This window comes from Sebastes umbrosus, chromosome 16 (genome assembly GCF_015220745.1).
Source record: "Sebastes umbrosus isolate fSebUmb1 chromosome 16, fSebUmb1.pri, whole genome shotgun sequence".
NCBI classification, from domain to species: Eukaryota; Metazoa; Chordata; class Actinopteri; order Perciformes; family Sebastidae; genus Sebastes; species Sebastes umbrosus.
The window spans coordinates 29,987,588-30,005,786 of record NC_051284.1 but is presented as its reverse complement, the minus strand read 5'-3'; the positions used below and the strand labels follow the sequence as shown (position 1 = coordinate 30,005,786).

The 18,199-nt window shown below is 42.2% G+C and overlaps 1 protein-coding gene across 4 annotated transcripts in view; it reads left to right on the top strand.

The window, feature by feature from the left end:
* The window catches only part of LOC119504578 (nesprin-2-like), a 65,705-nt gene that overhangs the window by 14,650 nt on the left and 32,856 nt on the right, over positions 1-18,199 (top strand). For all 4 annotated transcript variants that reach the window (XM_037796823.1, XM_037796824.1, XM_037796825.1 and 1 more), the window contains 19 exons: positions 89-230; positions 629-853; positions 2,972-3,115; positions 3,221-3,397; positions 3,547-3,702; positions 3,820-3,951; positions 4,828-4,998; positions 5,089-5,216; positions 5,306-5,510; positions 6,338-6,520; positions 6,922-7,032; positions 8,057-8,211; positions 8,364-8,511; positions 8,600-8,694; positions 8,775-9,006; positions 11,356-11,550; positions 12,841-12,966; positions 14,643-14,798; positions 17,108-17,266. In XM_037796823.1, coding sequence (XP_037652751.1) covers positions 89-230; positions 629-853; positions 2,972-3,115; positions 3,221-3,397; positions 3,547-3,702; positions 3,820-3,951; positions 4,828-4,998; positions 5,089-5,216; positions 5,306-5,510; positions 6,338-6,520; positions 6,922-7,032; positions 8,057-8,211; positions 8,364-8,511; positions 8,600-8,694; positions 8,775-9,006; positions 11,356-11,550; positions 12,841-12,966; positions 14,643-14,798; positions 17,108-17,266 — 3,040 coding nt within the window. The remainder of the gene's footprint in view (positions 1-88; positions 231-628; positions 854-2,971; positions 3,116-3,220; positions 3,398-3,546; positions 3,703-3,819; positions 3,952-4,827; positions 4,999-5,088; positions 5,217-5,305; positions 5,511-6,337; positions 6,521-6,921; positions 7,033-8,056; positions 8,212-8,363; positions 8,512-8,599; positions 8,695-8,774; positions 9,007-11,355; positions 11,551-12,840; positions 12,967-14,642; positions 14,799-17,107; positions 17,267-18,199) is intronic.

The window sequence follows — 18,199 nt, the reverse complement described above, 5'->3', positions numbered from 1 at the left end:
TGACAAGAATGTTAATGTCTACAAACTGTATAGACTGTATTCTTGTAGATTTGTTAATCAACGTTTGCTGTTTTCCACCAATAAACAGGTTTTCCCGTGACTCTGCTGTACTGGCTGACTGGATGAGCGGCGCCAGAGAGCTGATTGACAAATGCCGTCAGCTCTCCGTCTCAGCCGAGGAGGAGACGGACGATGAACAACAGAGGCGTGAACACTTCCTCCAGTTTGTGGTGAGCAGGAGTTGGAGACTCCCATAAACTCCACTGAGAAAATAAATAATCTAAACCTGCACATTTTCAAATTTAAGCTTGAAATGATTACTAACTTTTCTCTTTAGAAGAAGTCCAATTTATTTCTTTTGCCCTTTTGCAATAAATAACATCAGCTACAAGCAGATAATCTTTTATATTGCAATGATAAAGAGTTCCTGAAGTCTTTCCACAGAATTAAATAGACTTAGAGCATCTACTTTTGATGTCTTTAAACTAAATTAATTAATTTAAATTTAAAATCCGTTTGTATAGCTGAAATGTGAGTTGAGAATGTCAGATAATTTAGCAACGACCCCACAGACCAACTGTATTCTGGTTACTTAGAGAACACAATATAACAAACCGTTCTATTTCAGGCTTTAACCAAAGAGTTGGAGGCTAAATCTGGACTGAAGGTGTCTGTGATCGGAGCTGGAACCCAGCTGCTCCAGCTGAGGGAAGAGGATGGAAACAAAGAGACTTCACTCTCTCAGACTTCAGACCCGGACCTCTGCTCCGTCCCCTCCCAGCTCAGACAGGTAGAGCTGGACTGGTCCGGTCTGCTGGCCGATGTTCCCGTCGTCCAACGAGCTCTGCATAAGGTGAGGAGGAGGTTTCCCGTGTAGTTTGTTACGGTGGCAGAGAAGTGTCCAACGAATGTAAAAGCCGCAACGCCTTCGGTGAAAAGCAGCTGTGGCACATGGCTCTAAAAACCGCAGCCGCCTCTGTCGTCATTACCCCGTGTGTGTGTGTGCATGATGTCAGAACCAGTCGGGATCAAGTCAGACACAAATCTAACCGGTATACACTGTCGGTGATCGATTCTGCGCAGGCCTGGCTCATTTCACATGAGCCTTAAGGTCCTGACGCACCAAGCTGACAGTTGGCCGTCGGACAGTTTGGGAATGTCGGTGAGCGTCTGTCGGTTTAGTTTTTGCGGTGTCGGCTCTAGTCTGCCCGTGTCGGAGGCTTTTTGGCCGATCCAGCATGTTTTTCGGCCGAGTCAACAAGCCAACGAGTAAAGTCGAGAGGACACACACAGAAGACTCTTTTCATGTTTCATCATCATCTCATCTGATCGTTCCAACACATACATATTTTCACAGCGACATGAACATCTGGAATGAAGCTAAGTGGTGAGTGAGAGTGGTGTGAAAATGGTCGTCAGACGCCGCTTCGTTTCATGTACGTATCATAACAACGGCTTGCATATCCGCCGTCTTTGGTCTTCCTGTTTCCCTTTTTGAATGATGAATACAGACTACCGCCACTTGCTGGTGTGGAGAGTTATTTCATCTCACGCAGACGCAGAACATACGTGGTAGTCGGCCGTCGGCTGTAGTCTTTGCTTTGTGTTCGAGTGCAACTTTTTGGCAAAGACAAAGGCGACGTGAGGCGACTCAACAGTCGGCCTTTATCCCCACTAGTTCTCTGATGTCGGGTTGGTGAATCTGGGCCTTAAGGGCCTTTACAGGCCGGGGGTGTGATGAATAAACAATAATCTGTTGTGGCTCACTTCCGGCTTTTGTATTTGTGTTGCAGCTTTTGCATTTGTTGGACACCTCTCGGCCTCCGTAGTTTGTGACTTTCTTAAGGTTAATATAAGTATAAAGAATGGGATGTTTCAGAGGGGTGACTTATTTAAATCTGTAGCTGTCACTTAGAATAGATGGAGCTTTTTGGTTTCTTAACCTTTCCTACTTTTTCTGAACATTTATTGACTTTTTTATTGTATTATTTGGACCGAAATAACAAAAGCAACAGAGGTGTTTTGTCCGTATGTGTTTTTCTAAATGTCAGAATGTGTACCTATATTTGCTTCTCCGTGCCCACATGCACAGTGCAGAGCAGTTTGGTATCTCAGAAACCACGCTGCAGACTTCCTGTCACCAATTAGTTTTAAACATCCCCACCGTGCAGCACAATGCCATCCTGAGGACTCTTCTCACCCTCAGTGGTGTGAAACCATTCTCCTCTTCATCTGTCTGTCTGAATCTCCTCTCTTCTTCTCTCTACTCTCTCCCACCTTCTTCTTCCACCACGCTCTTCTCATCCTTCCAACCTCCTCTCCTCTCAGTATCCCTCTCATCTCCTCTTCCTGCTGTTCTTATTATTTCCGGCTCTCCTCCTCACCTCGGTTTTTTGTCTGCTCTTCTGATTCAGTCAGTCTTTTCACCCAGCTTCCTGCCCTCTCACTCACCTCCTTTTCAAGCTTTCAAGCTCAAATTTATTCTTTTAAAGCTTATTTCAGATGAATGCTTCTCATAGGTCTCTCACAAATGAACAAATAAAGACACAGTTTAAAACAAAATGCTACACAAAAATCACATATTCAGTGTATACATGTCTTAAGCTTTAATCAGCGTGTAAAGGCACTTCTCAGTTAATCACTATAGACCTGAAATGTGTGCAGGTTCATGCATAACAAACATCTGATATTTACCTCAGAGCGAGGCCATTTACAGCCTAATAACATTATTACATTTGGTAAATCAATCCTGAATCTTACAGGTTGCCGGTGGAGAAATGATTGGACTGGAAATATATTTTCCAAAGAGGGTAGAAAAGTTCTGGATTAACTGAATCTATTTTAGCTTTTTTAAGGAGTTTATAAAGTTCTTATTTAAAATTTCATGAAGGTCAGAGAGTAAGTGTGTATTTTGTTGACTTCAATAAAGTCATTCCCTCCTCTTCCTCCTCTTCCTCCTCTTCCTCCTCAGGGATGGATGAAGACCCTGACCCAGCAGGGGGCGCTGCTGGAGCTGCAGGCCTGGCTGGAAGCTGCTGAGTCTCAGCTGGAGGAGCATCGCAGTAGAGTGAACCAAACCTCCTCCATCAGCAGTCAACTCCTGAAATACTGCAAGGTAGAGAAGAGCTGAATGATATAAATATGATTATTGCAGTTGATTGTGGCGGGAGGTTTTTAGAGCATTCATTAAGAAGTCTGTTGACTGACTCTCTCTTCTCAGGAGTGTCAGACAGAGATGTCAGCCCATCAGGCCACGCTGGACTTCACCATCCAGCCGTTACAGACCTGCGGTACTGAGGAGGACCAGAAGGGGCGCTATGAGCACAACCAGTTTGCAGAGGAGCAGGGACGCCTCAACCACCAGTGGCTCAGTCTGCAGGAAACCCTCAACTCTCAGGTCAGCAAGAGCTACTGATGATTATATAATCATCATTTCTTTTGGGCCAAAATATGAAGATCTTTTCTAATATGCTCAAGTCCTTGACCCTCAGAAGAAGTGTCTGACCTCCTGTTGTTGATGTTGTTGATGTTGTTGTTGTTGCTCAGATCCAGGAGGTGGATCAGGAGCTGAGGAGCAGAGGGGAGCGGGAGGCCCGACTGCAGCAGATCAACAGCTGGATCACAGACCAGAACCTCTGGATGGACTCAGCTCAGACACCCAGCAGCCAGACGGAGCTGCAGAGGAGCATCATCACCTGCCAGGTCAGAGGTCACATCTGCACCAACTTTCAGGTTTAATAATTCAGTGGTGAGAGGTCTTACAGCTTGAAGGCTTTTACAAAGATTTTGTTTCCCATCTCCTTGTTTTGTGTGTGTCAGGATCTGGAGGAGAAGATCAGGCAGAAGTCTGCAGCTCTTCAGGAGTTGAGAGACAAACGTGATGGTGGAGGAGCAAACGGCAGCTCTCAGGTGGATAAATGCATCCAGGCCTGTGCAGCTCTCAGACAGCAGGTACAGTAAATAACACCGAGGACAATGGAGAAGTGAAATGTTTTGATCAAACGATGTTTGATTTAGTTTGAGTTAGTTTGCGACAGACACTTCTAGTTGTATGACTGTTATCTTGCCCCGTCACCAGCAGCAAAACAAACACAAACAATTATACATAGCATCAAAGAAATGATGCCACTTTGGCTTTTCAATTCAATGTAGAGATTCCTGTTTTTCAACGCCCTCTCCCGGTTTCCTCCCGGGGTCACAATTCTCCTGATTTATTGCAATTTTTCACATCTTTTTTCTCCTTTTCATTACCTCAACCTTTTTCCTGTCTCTCTACAGCGTGTATAAGCCCTACAGTTTCCGATCGGACGACAATAGAGCTACGCCTAATTGTGTTTGAGCTGCGCTCGCCGCACATCACAGCATCACAGCAAAGCCATTGTGGCGTGGCACAAGCCATAAGAGAAAGAAATACTCAAGCAGGGAAAATAATTAATAAACAAATAAAAACTGGTACCAAAGTCTGGGTCGGGGTTTGAATCCGACCCGCGGCCCTTTGCTGCATGTCATCCCCTCTCTCTCTCTCTCTCCCCCTTTCATGACTATCCCTATCTCTGTCAAATAAAGGCAAAAGTAGGCCTATTTAACATAAAAATGCTGTTACTGTGTACTTAATATTTTGTTATTTTCATTCTTTAAAAGTCACCAGAATGCAGGAAACAAAATCTCTGAAACTCTCATTTGTCTCTAATCGTCCCCATGTTTGAGGTCTCCAGGTTGGCGAGTCTGGTGTAGCTTCAATTAGGAAAGATGTGAGGTCTTGAATCCTTGTTGTTTGGTATGTTTCTTTCTCTCGCTGTTATTGGATCCTTGTCTGTTCTTTAACAGCATGACTCAGTGAAACAGAGGCTGATTCAGGCCCGGCAGCTGTGGGATTGTGTGGAGAAGCGACTGAATCAGATGAGGCTGAAAACAGTGAGAACATCTCAGACTCTTGATTATCTCAGCGGCCCTCAGATCTCCGTACAGGCCCACAGAGATGTCCATGAGAAGCTGCAGGTAGGAGGACCGGTGCACCTCATATGCTCACCAGCTTGTTCTGGAGTTGGACAAGAAGAATTGAAATGGTGTTTGTTGTGTTGGAAGCAGCGTCTTCATGAGGAGACTTCAGAGGCAGAGTGGGACGATCTGAGTCAAACCACCTCCTCCCTCAGAGACGTCATCAGTCCTGCTGCTGCCGTCCTCCTCACGGAGCAGCTGGACGGACAGAGAGACAGGTGAGACATACACACAAACAACACACATAAATGACACACAATCACACTCCTCAATCAATCAATTCATCAATCCATCGATCATCCTCCAGTTGGAAGGTGGCGTGCGGAGCGTTGGACCAGCAGCTCCAGAGGAGTCGTGGCGTCCTACAGGTGTGGGACGTCTACGCCCGGCTGGCTGCGTCTTTCTCCCAGCGGCTGCAGACGCTGCAGAGTGACGTCAGGTCATCGCTGAACACAGCGCCCGGAGACGATAACACTGTGGAGCAGGTCGCTGTCAAGATGCACAATGTTCAGGTGAGACAGTAAATGAAAAATAAGGTAGTGAAAGTTTATTTTCAAAATGAGGGGAGACGAAATTACAAATGCTTTTTGCTTTTAGGTTGATAATTATGCATTTTACAAATGAGTATTCACAAAATATATATATATAAATATAATTTGAAAAATAAAGACAAAAACACAAAACAGCAGGTACAAATAAAATAAATGTAATAAAATAAATATATATATATAAATATATATATATAAAAATAAAATTTGAAAAGCTACTTTAAAGTTAAAGATTAAAAACACAGCAAAAGAATTATATAAATATACATCATATAAAATATATATAACAAATAATATATTTATAATAATTATTTAAAAGAATAAAATAAATATAATAAAAATAAAGACTAAAAACACAAAACAGCAGGTACAAATAAAATTAATTTAATAAAATAAATAAAAATGAAATTGTAAAAGCTACATATAAATACACCAAAGAAATAATAATGATATATATATATATATATATATATACATAATATAAAAAATAATATAATATAAAAAAACACAAAACGGCAGGTACACATTTAATTCAATTTAATAAAAATTATGTTATGTTTTAATATGCAAATGAGGCATTGACTAATGCTAACGTTGGGTGAATTTAGAAGAAATCAGACGAAAATTGACAGTGTAGTAATATAAACATGTAAATGTGTATTCTGGATGTTTTCTTGACATGTCATGGAGGCAAAATAACCCAAAATCGACCATGAAAAAATATGTTTTTGCGTGTCATGTCTCGCCTTAAATCTGTACCCCTGTTTGTCCCTGTCCCCCCTCTGCTCCAGAGCCTCCTGGAGAGGACGGACACTCTGCAGTCTGACCTGGAGGGGGTGCTGGACGCCTCCAAGGACCTGAGTGGACACCTGGAACCTGCTGCTGCCGGTCTGGTCCAATCAGAGAGCCGGTTGTTGTCACGTGGTGTTGGGCAGCTCAGCCAGACGGTGACCAGGAAGCTGGGTCAGCTGCAGGTACAAGCACATGAATGAATGAATGAATGAATGAATGAGTCTATTTATGGGATCCAGGGAAGTGACTCAGAGAAGTGATGAGGCCGATGTTTGATCTGAGCCGTCAGGTTGAATGATGAATGATTTTACTGCTGCTTCATAACTGACATTTTATTGATTATCCAAAAGGGTTTTATTCACATTATTATTGTTGTTTCATTGTTTATGAAATGCAAGGTCAAATTAATGCTCCAGTACATATTCTAGGACATAGTAAGGCATATTCTCAGAGTACTGCGTTACTTGTGCGTTGCCTAACTAACCTGCCTCCTGCATGCACTGAGTGTGACAGTGAGTGACCTATAGATTAGGACCCAGATGGTCGTGTGTCATGTGTCATGAGTCATGTGTCTGTGTTGTAGGAGGAGCTGGAGCGGCTGCAGGAGTTTGGAGACGTCCTGGAGTCACTGGAGGGAAATCTGGAGCTTTGGCAGGAGCGTCTGAACGATGTGGCGGCTCGGACAGTAGACCAGGTGAGACGGAGGGAAGGGAGGTTATGAATGACTGTAGTTCTTCTTCTTCTTCTTCTTCTTCTGTTTTTGTTTCTTCTTTTTCTTCTTCATCCTCTTTTTTAATGTTTGTGTTTATTTATTTTGCACAAATTCAGATTACACAACATAACAAAATAAATAAATGAATAATATACAGTGCAGGAAGAGGCAACAAAAAAAACACTGGGTTTATCTGAAGCCTCCACCTAGAGACAAGATTAATATACAGAAATAATATGACTACACAATATTAATGACAAACAATCAGAACAAGATATAGAAATATATATATATATATATATATATATTCTTCATCCTCTTCTTCTACTACTTCTTCTTCATCTTCTTCTTCTTCTTCTTCTCCCACTACGTCTCCTACTACTTTTTCTACTACTTCTTCTTCTACTTCGTCTTCTTCTTCTGCTACTACTTATTTGTCTTCTACTACTTCTTCTTCCCCTACTACTACTACTTCTTCTTCTTCTTATTCTACTACTTCTTCTTCTACTTAGTCTTCTTCTTTTTCTTCTACCTCGTTGTCGTTGTCTTTTTGTTCTTCTTCTTCATTTTAATCCACATTTACATTAAGATAACGATGTCTGTAATTGTTATCATGTTTAATATATCGTAACTGGAAATGTTTTCTTTGGACAAGTTGGAAATGAGAGTTTTTGGAGCAGATACGACTAGTTTGCAAAAAAGATTGCGATTTTTTTCAAACTATCTTTAGTACAAATCAACTTGTTTTTAGACTTTTCTGGAAACAAGTATGCTTTTCTATGACTTTAGTGGTTCCAGTGTCTTATTCTGTCTTTTATCAAGATACTAAATGAGCATTTTTAAAGTCTAAATTGTAGCTATTCTGTCATATTTGATGGTATCACAAGATCCTCCTCAATTTTCATGTCCCATTTTAGACCTGAGGTCTAAATGGGGACAGGAGAAGCCTGTTAGTCCAGACTGTTGTGATCCCTTGTGATCTGAGGTGCCACCATATGTTTCCTAGTCTGGCCTCCTGGAGCTGAGCGGCCTGTCTGCTGACCTGGATGTGCTGAACGAGCAGAGCCGCAGCCTGACGCCAGGTGACGCTGCAGCACGCCGTCTGCAACGCCTAAACCGCTGCTGGGCCGACGCCTCCGCCAGTGCCGAGGAGGCCTGCAGGTCAGATCTCAGATCAGTACATCAACACGTGAACCAGTGGGCTGAAGGAGAGGTGTAACAATATACCGCTGCATGATGTTTCATGATGCATACAAAAACAAGAAGCAGTTAATAAACACGAAATAAAGTTGATTTTGTTGTTGTGTGTGCAGTGAGCTGCAGACGGAGGCGCTGAGGCGGCAGAGCTTCGAGCAGAAGTGTGAGAGCTGGATGTCGTTCCTGCAGAGGATGGAGGACAGCCTGGCTGTAGACGTGGCCGGCTCTTACATCGGCCTCAGACAGCAGCTCTGTACACACAAGGTATCACACATGATGAACACACTCACTCACTCACAGACTCAACTAAACCACCACAGAGATGTAACCCTGATCTGTCCCGGTGTCTCAGAGGTTTCAGGCGGAGCTGTCCACTGGTCACCAGATCCTCCATTCAGTCCTCACTGAGGCTCTTCACCTGCTGCAGAAAGGAGAGGTGGACGACAGGTAAGACCGAACTGTAAAGAGACTGCTTTTAGTGAAATAAAGAGGGCAAACTTTGACCTTTACTGTGTCAACGCATCCAGGAGTGACTTCATCCTGAAGCTGGCCCAGCTCAGGGAGCACTGGCAGGGTGCGGTGCAGCGGGCGGACCAGCGGCGCTCCCTGGTGGAGGGGCTGGTGAAGCACTGGCACCTGTACAGCCGCAGCCTGAGGAAGCTGCAGAGGTTCCTGTCGGAGACGCAGACCCTGCTTCCCCCCGCCGGACCAGCCCACTGCAGCCTGCAGCAGCTGAGACACTCCCTCCAGGACCTCCAGGTGAGACGGACAGACTATATCAGGGAATTTAGAGTAAAGTCCAGACAGGGAAAATATGGACATTTTCTAAATTTTGTGAGGGAGTTAGTGGACATTAAAGACTTTATATTGAAGTCACTTTACAGGGATATAAAAACTGGGTTAGTGACAAACCCTCGTTGCATTTGATGGAGGATTTCAGCCTGACTGAGGTGGAAATGAGGCGACTGAGCTGAACTGAACTGAAGTTTTCTGAGATGAAAAACAACATTAAACATCAAGGACAGTGTAGCCAGTATTGACATAGTATGACATAGTCAGTAGCATAATTAAAGGAGCATTTTAACCTTTTTGCTACTAAGTCAATAAACAATATTTGAATGTATAAAAGCCCAGAAAGAGACGACGGCATCGATGCTATGATGTCCCGATAATTACGACTAATCATACGATATACGTACATGACCTCGATCTTTTTTGCTGACCTTGGGATTGTCCGTTGTGTTTACATGTGTGTTTGTTTACATAAAAATGTCAGCCAAGATGATGCCAAAATAAACAGCAGGGTTTTCCCTACCAATATACGACTTGGGCATTGCATAGACATTTTATTTATTACTTTGGTTGTGTGTTTTATTTTTGTTTATTTAGGATATTTTAATATTTTTTGGACGTAGACGTTTCTACAGTAGCCCAGAATTACAAACTTTTCCTGTTTGGTTGGGAGTCGATTACGCTACTAACTCTCTCTCTCTTGCTTTACCACTCGCTTCCCACGTACACACACACACTATACGCACTCTACACTTACAACAACTGGATCTAGAGAGGGACATTCACGTTTTTGTGCCGGCCACTTTAGTTCTTCAACACTCTCGGCACACGTGAGAGGCTTCAGTTGGTTGCAATCTGCAACCTCACCGCTAGATACCGCCAGATCCTAAACACTGCTCCTTTAAGAATTAGCCTAAAAAGTTCATTGCTCTTTTAAAGGGTGTACTTGCATTATTAAAGGGACTGTTTGTAACTTTTTAAGCGTATAAATGTACCGGGTCGGGACACATGCACGCTCGCATATGCGCGCTCGCGTGTGGCCGGCGTCCCCGCTCCTCTGCCTGCTCGCCTTCACTCAGACAGCGCGCGCGTTCTTGCGTACTCGCTCCACCTCTAGACGTGAACACGCGCTCACTCCACACTGCAGAAGAGTTAGTTTAGCTCTGAGAATATCTAGTGAATGTAGAGTGGACTTTTGTACAGAAATAACTGCTGCAGCTCCTCCAGACCAACAGAGGTTTTCCGTGTCTTGTGAAGTGACGGGGCTCCGCAGAGAGAAACGTTGTTGTCTCGTTACCGACCGGGTGCCGGTGTCTCCCTGTTCACTCCGGCTGCGGGCAGAGGGAGACGAGATTCTCGCCGCGGAGCCCCGCTGCCTCAGCCTGCGCTGAGGCAGGAGAAGCAACCACAGTATCAGCATTGATTCATGGAGAGACCTTCGTCTGGTCAGCTAACATTACTGCCAAGCAGCTAAAATATAGAGTGATATTGTGGTTTTAGCTGACGTGTGTCTCCTCACTGTTTTGAGCGATGCTCGTTCATGTCTGTGTAGAGCGAGCACAAGCACGAGCCCAACGCTGACTTTCGTTGATTTCACGGCCATAGGTGTCGCTGTTAAGAAGCATTTCTGAAAGTTACAAATAGTCCCTTTAAGCTATAATGTTATAATTATATCAGATGCATAAAATGGTTTTAAAATGACAATAATATCGTTTATCACAATTACTTCTGGGACAATGTATCGTCTAACAAAAGTAGTTATCGTGACAGGTCAAGTCCCGACTGGATTGATCAAACATGAGGAGATTTTCTTTTCATTTTATTTCCATCTTTAATACAATTCATGTTTTTGAGTGAAATGTACAAGACTTCCCTCTAAGACTTAACAGCTGAAGTAAAATACAAGTGCTTGACCAAACGTTCTTTTCCACCTCTGTTGCTAAAAACTACTTTGCGCACTTTGCAGACCTTCCAGAAACAACCAAACTGTTTTTATGTACATTTTAAGACTGCTGCAGAGAGTTGGTGGTCTATAGAACGGTTGTTAGATTAAGATCTGAGAGCTGAGCTGAGATTTAAGAAGAAGACAACGACTGCCGCTGATTACATTTACATCAAAAGAGATGAGGAAGCGATTCTGATTCGTCGATTGCTGTGAAAAGAAGAGATGAGATTTGAATTGATTGTGAGTGAAGATACAGTGAACTGCTCCTCAGTGAAAGGGGCCAGTCAGCCTTTCTCTGAGCAGCTCATTGTTTCTCTGCTCTTCTTTCCTTTTTTAAAATCCTCTTTTCTGTCCTCCGTCTCGCTCCTCAGCACACTGAGCTTCTGTTCCAGAGGTATCAGTGCAGTTTCATCCACACTCTGGAGGTCGGCCGGCAGCTCTTCTCCATGGGGGACGAGGAGACCCAGACCCAGCTGCAGACGGACCTGGGAACCCTGCAGGAGGAGTGGGACATCCTCCACGTCCTGCTGGGCCGCAGGATTGAGCTCACCGAGGCCATCGTCGAGGTACTCAGTCGCTCCGGGCCCACTTCTTGTAGCTCGCTGTGGTTTAATGATGCTTTCAGGGACATCTTGTCGTGGTTGTATCGTAGTTTGTATCTACTGTGACAGTCAGTATTCTCCTCTGCCTTTTATTTGTGTTTGCTGCCTATTTTGGTTTGGGCTGTCAGCGGGGCTTGACTTTTTGTTTTAACTGACCTTATTTGGATCAGGTCTGGACTCAAACACCAGGGTCCTGGTCTTGGACTGGACCTGAAATCAATCAGCTTCATAGTTTGTCGTCAAGGCAGAAAAGAGTGCATCCTGTCAAACTTTCCCAGTTTCTATCTTCAGAAATATCAAGTTTCTCTGCTTCATATCATTGTGAATTGAATGTTTTTGGGGTTTTGGACGGTTTGTTGGACAAGACACGTCATTTAGAGACGTCCTTTTGGCGTGAAGACAACAGAGTAGAAGCGCTGCTGGGTCTTTGTGCTGATCAATCTTGTGAAGGTCTCATTGCATTGGGTGGATTATGGTCTCAAAAAATGTATAAAATGCAAGTCTCCTTCACAAATAATCCAAGGAGCACTGTAGAGTTTGTGCTAAATTAAAACGCCTTCATTATTATTTAGGCAAAAAAATAAATCTGTCTGGAGCCGCAAAACATTTGAGCATTGTGATGAAGGTAACACAGTTTATAGTCTAAGTATATAGTATATCAGTCTAATGCAGTGAGGGCCAAAGTGACAATGTACTACGGAGTATTAGGGCCACATTGAGGGAAAAAACATCTGAGATTTACAGAATAAAGTCATAAGTTTACGAAAACAAAAGTTGTAATATTACGAGAATAAAGTCATAACTTTATGAGAATAAAGTTGTAATATTACGAGAAAAGATTCATAAGTTTACGAGAAAAAAAGAAAATAACATGTCAAATTACTACTCTATATTATTAAGACTTTATTCTCTCTATTTTTTTTCCTCAATGTGGCCCTAATACTCCTGCAGAGGAGCTAAAGAGCTGCATGTGGCTCCGAAGCTGCAGGTTGCAGACCCCTGGACTAGACAGACACCTGTCTGAGACGTCCCCATGTTATCCCCCTGTAGCGTCTGACAGCTTCTGTTTTTACCTGAGAGCGGCCAACTTAATCCAATCTGCTCTGATTAATGACGGTGGACACGTTTAGACAAAAGGAGTGTGACGGCCCTCTGGTGCTCCTCAAAGCCAATCAGCTGTTTAAGAACACAGCAAGTCCTTGATGTGATCTGATCTGATCTGTGTGACTAATGAGTGTTTATATTGTGTTTCAGAACTGGGAGCGCTGCGAGGCCGGACTAGCAGACAGCGCGCTGCAGGTGAAGGACCTGAAGACCAGACTGAACCAGTCGATGCCAGAGTTTGATGACGAGCTGCTTAGCGCCGAGAAATACAACAAGGTACATCTGCAAACACAAATATGAATTGTTGTGTTCACTGGTAGAGTTTTATTAATATGAAACATTCAGTGGAGAGACAGAGCCTCGCTGCAGGTAGCTGTGATCTCATTGGATGAGTTAAACCTCAGTGGGCGGAGCCTAAGGCTGATTTTCTGGCTAAGGGACATAATAAGGAACCCGAATAAGTCACTGATTATTAATCTTTTTATATATATCTTGAGCAGGTCTCACTCTGTGACATCAGATGAGGTGGTTCTTTCTTTGTCTTTGCTCATTTAGAGGAACCTCAACCAGATTATTTCTGCTTTTAATGCAGCTCTGACGGGATTCTTATGGCAGAAATGTTTTTTTTGTAGTAGGTAGGAACTGAGATAGAGAGATGTATCCACAATTTTTTTTTAATACTTTATTTTTTATAAATTATTTAAAATTTTAAAAAAATCTTTTAATTTAAATAATAAAAAAAATTAAATGTTTAATTTAAATTTTTTAATTAAAAAAAAAAATATATATATATTTTTGGTTTATAAAGCAATTTTTAAGTAGTTGAGCTTAGAAACAAACACAATAAGTACACTAGAGAAAACAACATCAGCATTCAAAATTGAAATAAAATATACAAAAAAAGAGAATAGAATAAAATAACAAAACATTATTAATAATAATAATAATAATACAAAGATAAATAATATATATATAATAATAAATAATAATAATAAATTAAATAAACAAATAATAATAATAATATTAATAATAATAATTACTGGCAATTAAAAACTGCCATGTCCATTTTCAAAGGGGTCCCTTGACCTCTGACCTCCAGATCAGTGAATGTAAATGGGTTCTATGGGTGCCCACGAGTCTCCCCTTTACAGACATGCCCACTTTATGATAATCACATGCAGTTTGGGGCAAGTCATAGTCAAGTCAGCACACTGACACACTGACAGCTGTTGTTGTCTGTTGGGCTGCAGTTTGCCATGTTATGATTGGAGCATATTGTTTTATGCTAAATGCAGTACCTGTGAGGGTTTCTGGACAATATCTGTCATTGTTTTGTGTTGTTAATTGATTTCCAATAATAAATGTATACATACATTTGCATAAAGCAACACATTTGCCCACTCCCATGTTGATAAGAGGATTAAATACTTGACAAATCTCCCTTTAAGGTTCATTTTGAACAGATAAAAAATGTGCGATTCATTTGCGATTAATATTTTAATCAATTGACAGCCCTAATTACCAGTCATAAATATCCTTCTTTTAATAATGAGGTAATGAGATGTAGACGTAGTGTCAGGACATCAGGAAGCGTAAGAACTACAAACAGACTTCAGGCAGTTTGAGTTTTCGGAGGTAAACAATTGTTTGTTCCAAGAGAGCAAAGCCAAGTTTGAAACCGGTTTGACATCCTCTCTGACCCATCACAGCCTTTATTCTCCTCCCCATCCCCTCCTCCACTCTCACCCCTCCCCCCGGCCCGACCCGGCCTGCAGCCTGCAGCCGGCGGCCCATAATCCTCTCTGGGCGGGGAGACAGAGACAGAAAGAGACAGAAAGAGAAAGGGGCCGGTCAGAAAGAGAGAGAGAGAGAGACATTAGGGAGTAGCTGTGTGAGAGAGCAGTGTCCCTGACGGTCTGTTTGTGACGGCCGGTGTGTGTTATGGTATGCAGGAGAACGAGGACTCCCTGGAGGACTGGGCTGAGAGCCTGACGGAGCTGAGCACCATGAAGACGGACCTGTCCCAGTACATCATCGCCGACGACGTCCTGCTGCTGCAGGAGCAGGTGGAGCACCTGCACTGTCAGTGGGACGAACTCTGCCTCAAGGTTAGACTGCTGCCTTTCATACACATGTAAACTCTGCCTAAAGGTTAGACTGCTGCCTTTCATACACATGTAAACTCTGCCTCAAGGTTAGACTGCTGCCTTTCACACACTAAACTCTGCCTAAAGATAAAAAACAACCTGGGACTCATCTTTGATAAAGTGTCCCAGGTCATCCCGCAATCATAACCTGCTGTTTATCTGCTTTTATTTTACTTTATTTCTTATACTTTTTTCAAAACATGACAGAGTAAATCACCAAGTGCATTAACTAAACTAAACTAACTTAACTAAATCACCAAGGAAGCATCCAGGAAAGTCATTTCTAGATGTCGATGCTGCAAAGATTCATAGAAAGTTCACAGTGAGAGTGCATGATGCTGGTGGTCACCCAACTTTTTTCTTACTTCGAGATCAATTTTTCCATTAATATTCCCTTTAAGGTTGGAAAAAAATCATCTTAATCCATAATATCTGACAGTATCATGGTATATATATTCTTCATCAGCTTGTCATTGTTTCCCAAAGCCCAAGATGACGTCCTCAAATGTCTTGTTTTGTCCACAACTCAACGATATTCAGTTTACTACTAAAATTGAAAATTAAATTCTGTGACATTGCACAAAGTTTGGCTGCACAGCAGGAGCTGGTGTTGACAGCTGGATAAGCTTGTTTTTAAGTGATATGTGTCATTTGACTCACATCAAATGAAGTTAAATCAGCAAAGAAGCTTGAATTAAATACAGTTAAATCACACAGGAAAGACATTTCCAAGATATCGCTGCTGCAGAGGTTCATATAAAGTTCACAGTGAGAGTGCATGAGTGCATTTTCTTTTGGTGACTTATTTTTAACGCCTAAACATGCGGCTATTCCCTTTAAGTATCTTTAAGGTTGTGAAAAAAAATCATCTTATTCCACAATATCTGACAGTATCATGTTATATATTCATCATCAGCTTGTTCCAGCTCCTCACTGAAGCTCTAATGATGTTTACGAGTCAAATATTCAGACTGTTGTTTCGATGGCTCAATCAAGTTGAAATATTCTAGATGTCTTGTGCATCATTTTATGCACATTTCTCCTAAGTCGGCGCAGCATATTTGGTATTTTTGGAAACTTTGGGTTCTCCACTAAAGTTGTGACTTTGCACAATGTTTAGCTGCACAGCAGGAGTTGGTATTGACAGTTGGATAAGCTAATAAATAGTAATTTATTGGTGGCAAATGATGGCTTCCTATTCATTGTCCTGAGAGCAGAGAGAGTTCATATAAAGTGCACAGTGAGTCTGCACGAGCAGACACACTGCTCATTGCGTCTTACCCCTTTTTAGGAACCTCTCCTTTTGCTTTTGGGTTTGAAAACTAAACTGTAGGACTGCTGGTTAATCATTGAAGAGCTAACATGTGAAACCAGCGAAGTGTGTTTTGTTAGTGAACGTGTGTGTTTGTGTGTTTGTGAGACAGCGGCAGGTCAGGTGAGACTGTTTAGCTCCTCAAACTGCTCCAGGACGAAGAGCAAATTGGTGCAGAGGCTAAAAGGAACAAAGTAGAAATGCTCTTTATTAATTGAAAGTTTGTTTTGAAGCGAGCAGTCAGCTGACGTGTTTGTGACAGTTCTCACGTCTGCAGTATTTCTGCCAAAGAGTTTCTTTGTTGTCTGGTCATCAGTGTTAAACGTCTAAGCCTTTAATGAGGAGTTAAGTTAGTAGTTAGTAAATCTTGTGAGACTGAAGAGACCAACAGGTCTGGGGGGTTGGTGAGGGGCATTGTGGGTCTGGGGGGGAACAGATGGTGACAGGAGAGAGATGTTGTAATGAGCTGAGAGGCTTCAGGAAGAAGAGCTTTTGTATTGAAATGAGTCTGAGGGGAGGGGGAATGATCAAACTGACTTTCACTCTTTACGGTCTGTGTGTTTGTGTTTCACTTTCTTTGTGTGTTTGCACTGGTAGGAGGGAACGTTAACCCAGTCTTCAATTCAGTCCTCATCCCTGAAGCCTTCTCTCATGTAAAAGGGACACACTTTGTTTTGAAATACTCTCAATCAAGCGTAAAATTAGTTTTCTAAGTATGGCTGTGGTCGAATAGTTAAAAAACAAGTACACCCTATGTCTCCCCCCTCTCCATGATGACCCCGTGCCACCCGACTCTGTCGTCTCTCCCAAAAAATGAATTTAAAATAACCCGAGCGGGTGCATCATCTGTATCAGTAATAGTTAAGACATGCTGTAGATTAGACATACACAGAACCACTAAGCATCTTAAAGTAATGAAGCTTATTTCATTTCTGTCCTCCGATCCTCTCTGTGTCAGGTGTCTCTGCGTAAACAGGAGATCGCAGATCGCCTCAACGCCTGGATCATCTTCAACGAGAAGAACAAGGAGCTGTGCGAGTGGCTGACGCAGATGGAGAACAAGGTGGCGCACAACTCCGACCTCAACATCGAGGAGATGGTGGAGAAACTCAAGAAGGTAGGAAAAGAGGCTTCAGCAGATACACACGCCACCGGTCAACGGTGTCTAGGTGATAACATTCACCACTAGTTACAGTGGCTTGAGGATTGGATTAATATCACTCGTTTAGATAGCTGTAAATTCATCTTCCATCAGAGCTGGTTTTCTTTAGCGTATAATCACCTGAATATAAGAACTGTTGTGTTTTCGCTACCTTAGAATGAGACGTTTATATCTACATACGGAGCTGGTCCTCTTCACATGTTTCTACAGTAGCCCAGAACGGACAAACAAAACGCAGGATATTCACGTTTTCGTCTTGGCCACCATAGTTCTCCGACACACTTGGCACATGGGAGAAGTTTCAGTTGATTGCAATCTTCAACCTCATCACTAGATGCCGCCAAATCCTACACCTGCTCATTGAATTTGCAGATTATTTTCTAGATTAATCCATTAATCGTTTGGTCTATAAAATGTCAGAAAATAGTGAAAAATGTTCATCCCAGTTTCTCAAAGTCCAAAACCCAAAGATATTCAGTTTAATATGATTTAAAACAGAGAAAAACAGGAAATCTCCATAATTGAGAGGCTGAAAACTGCATTTTCTGACATTTTTGCATGGAAAAATTACTTAAACGATTAATCAGTTATCAGATAGTTGGTGATTACTTTTCTGTCGATCCACTAATTGATTAGTCGACTGATCGTTGCGTCTCTAACAAAATGTCTTAAAAACTTTGGTAGACAATTAACACATTGGCCAAGAAATAAGTGATCAGTTTTGGTGCTTCAAATTAGAAAAATCAGACAAACTGTGTGTTTTGATGAATATCCCAATGCAGATTAGTGTTAGTCGACTATGAATTTCTTTGGTCAGCCCTAATGGGGTTCTAGTGAGTCATATTGCTCTATCACCGTACAAAAACTTCAGAGTTTTATCAGCAAAAC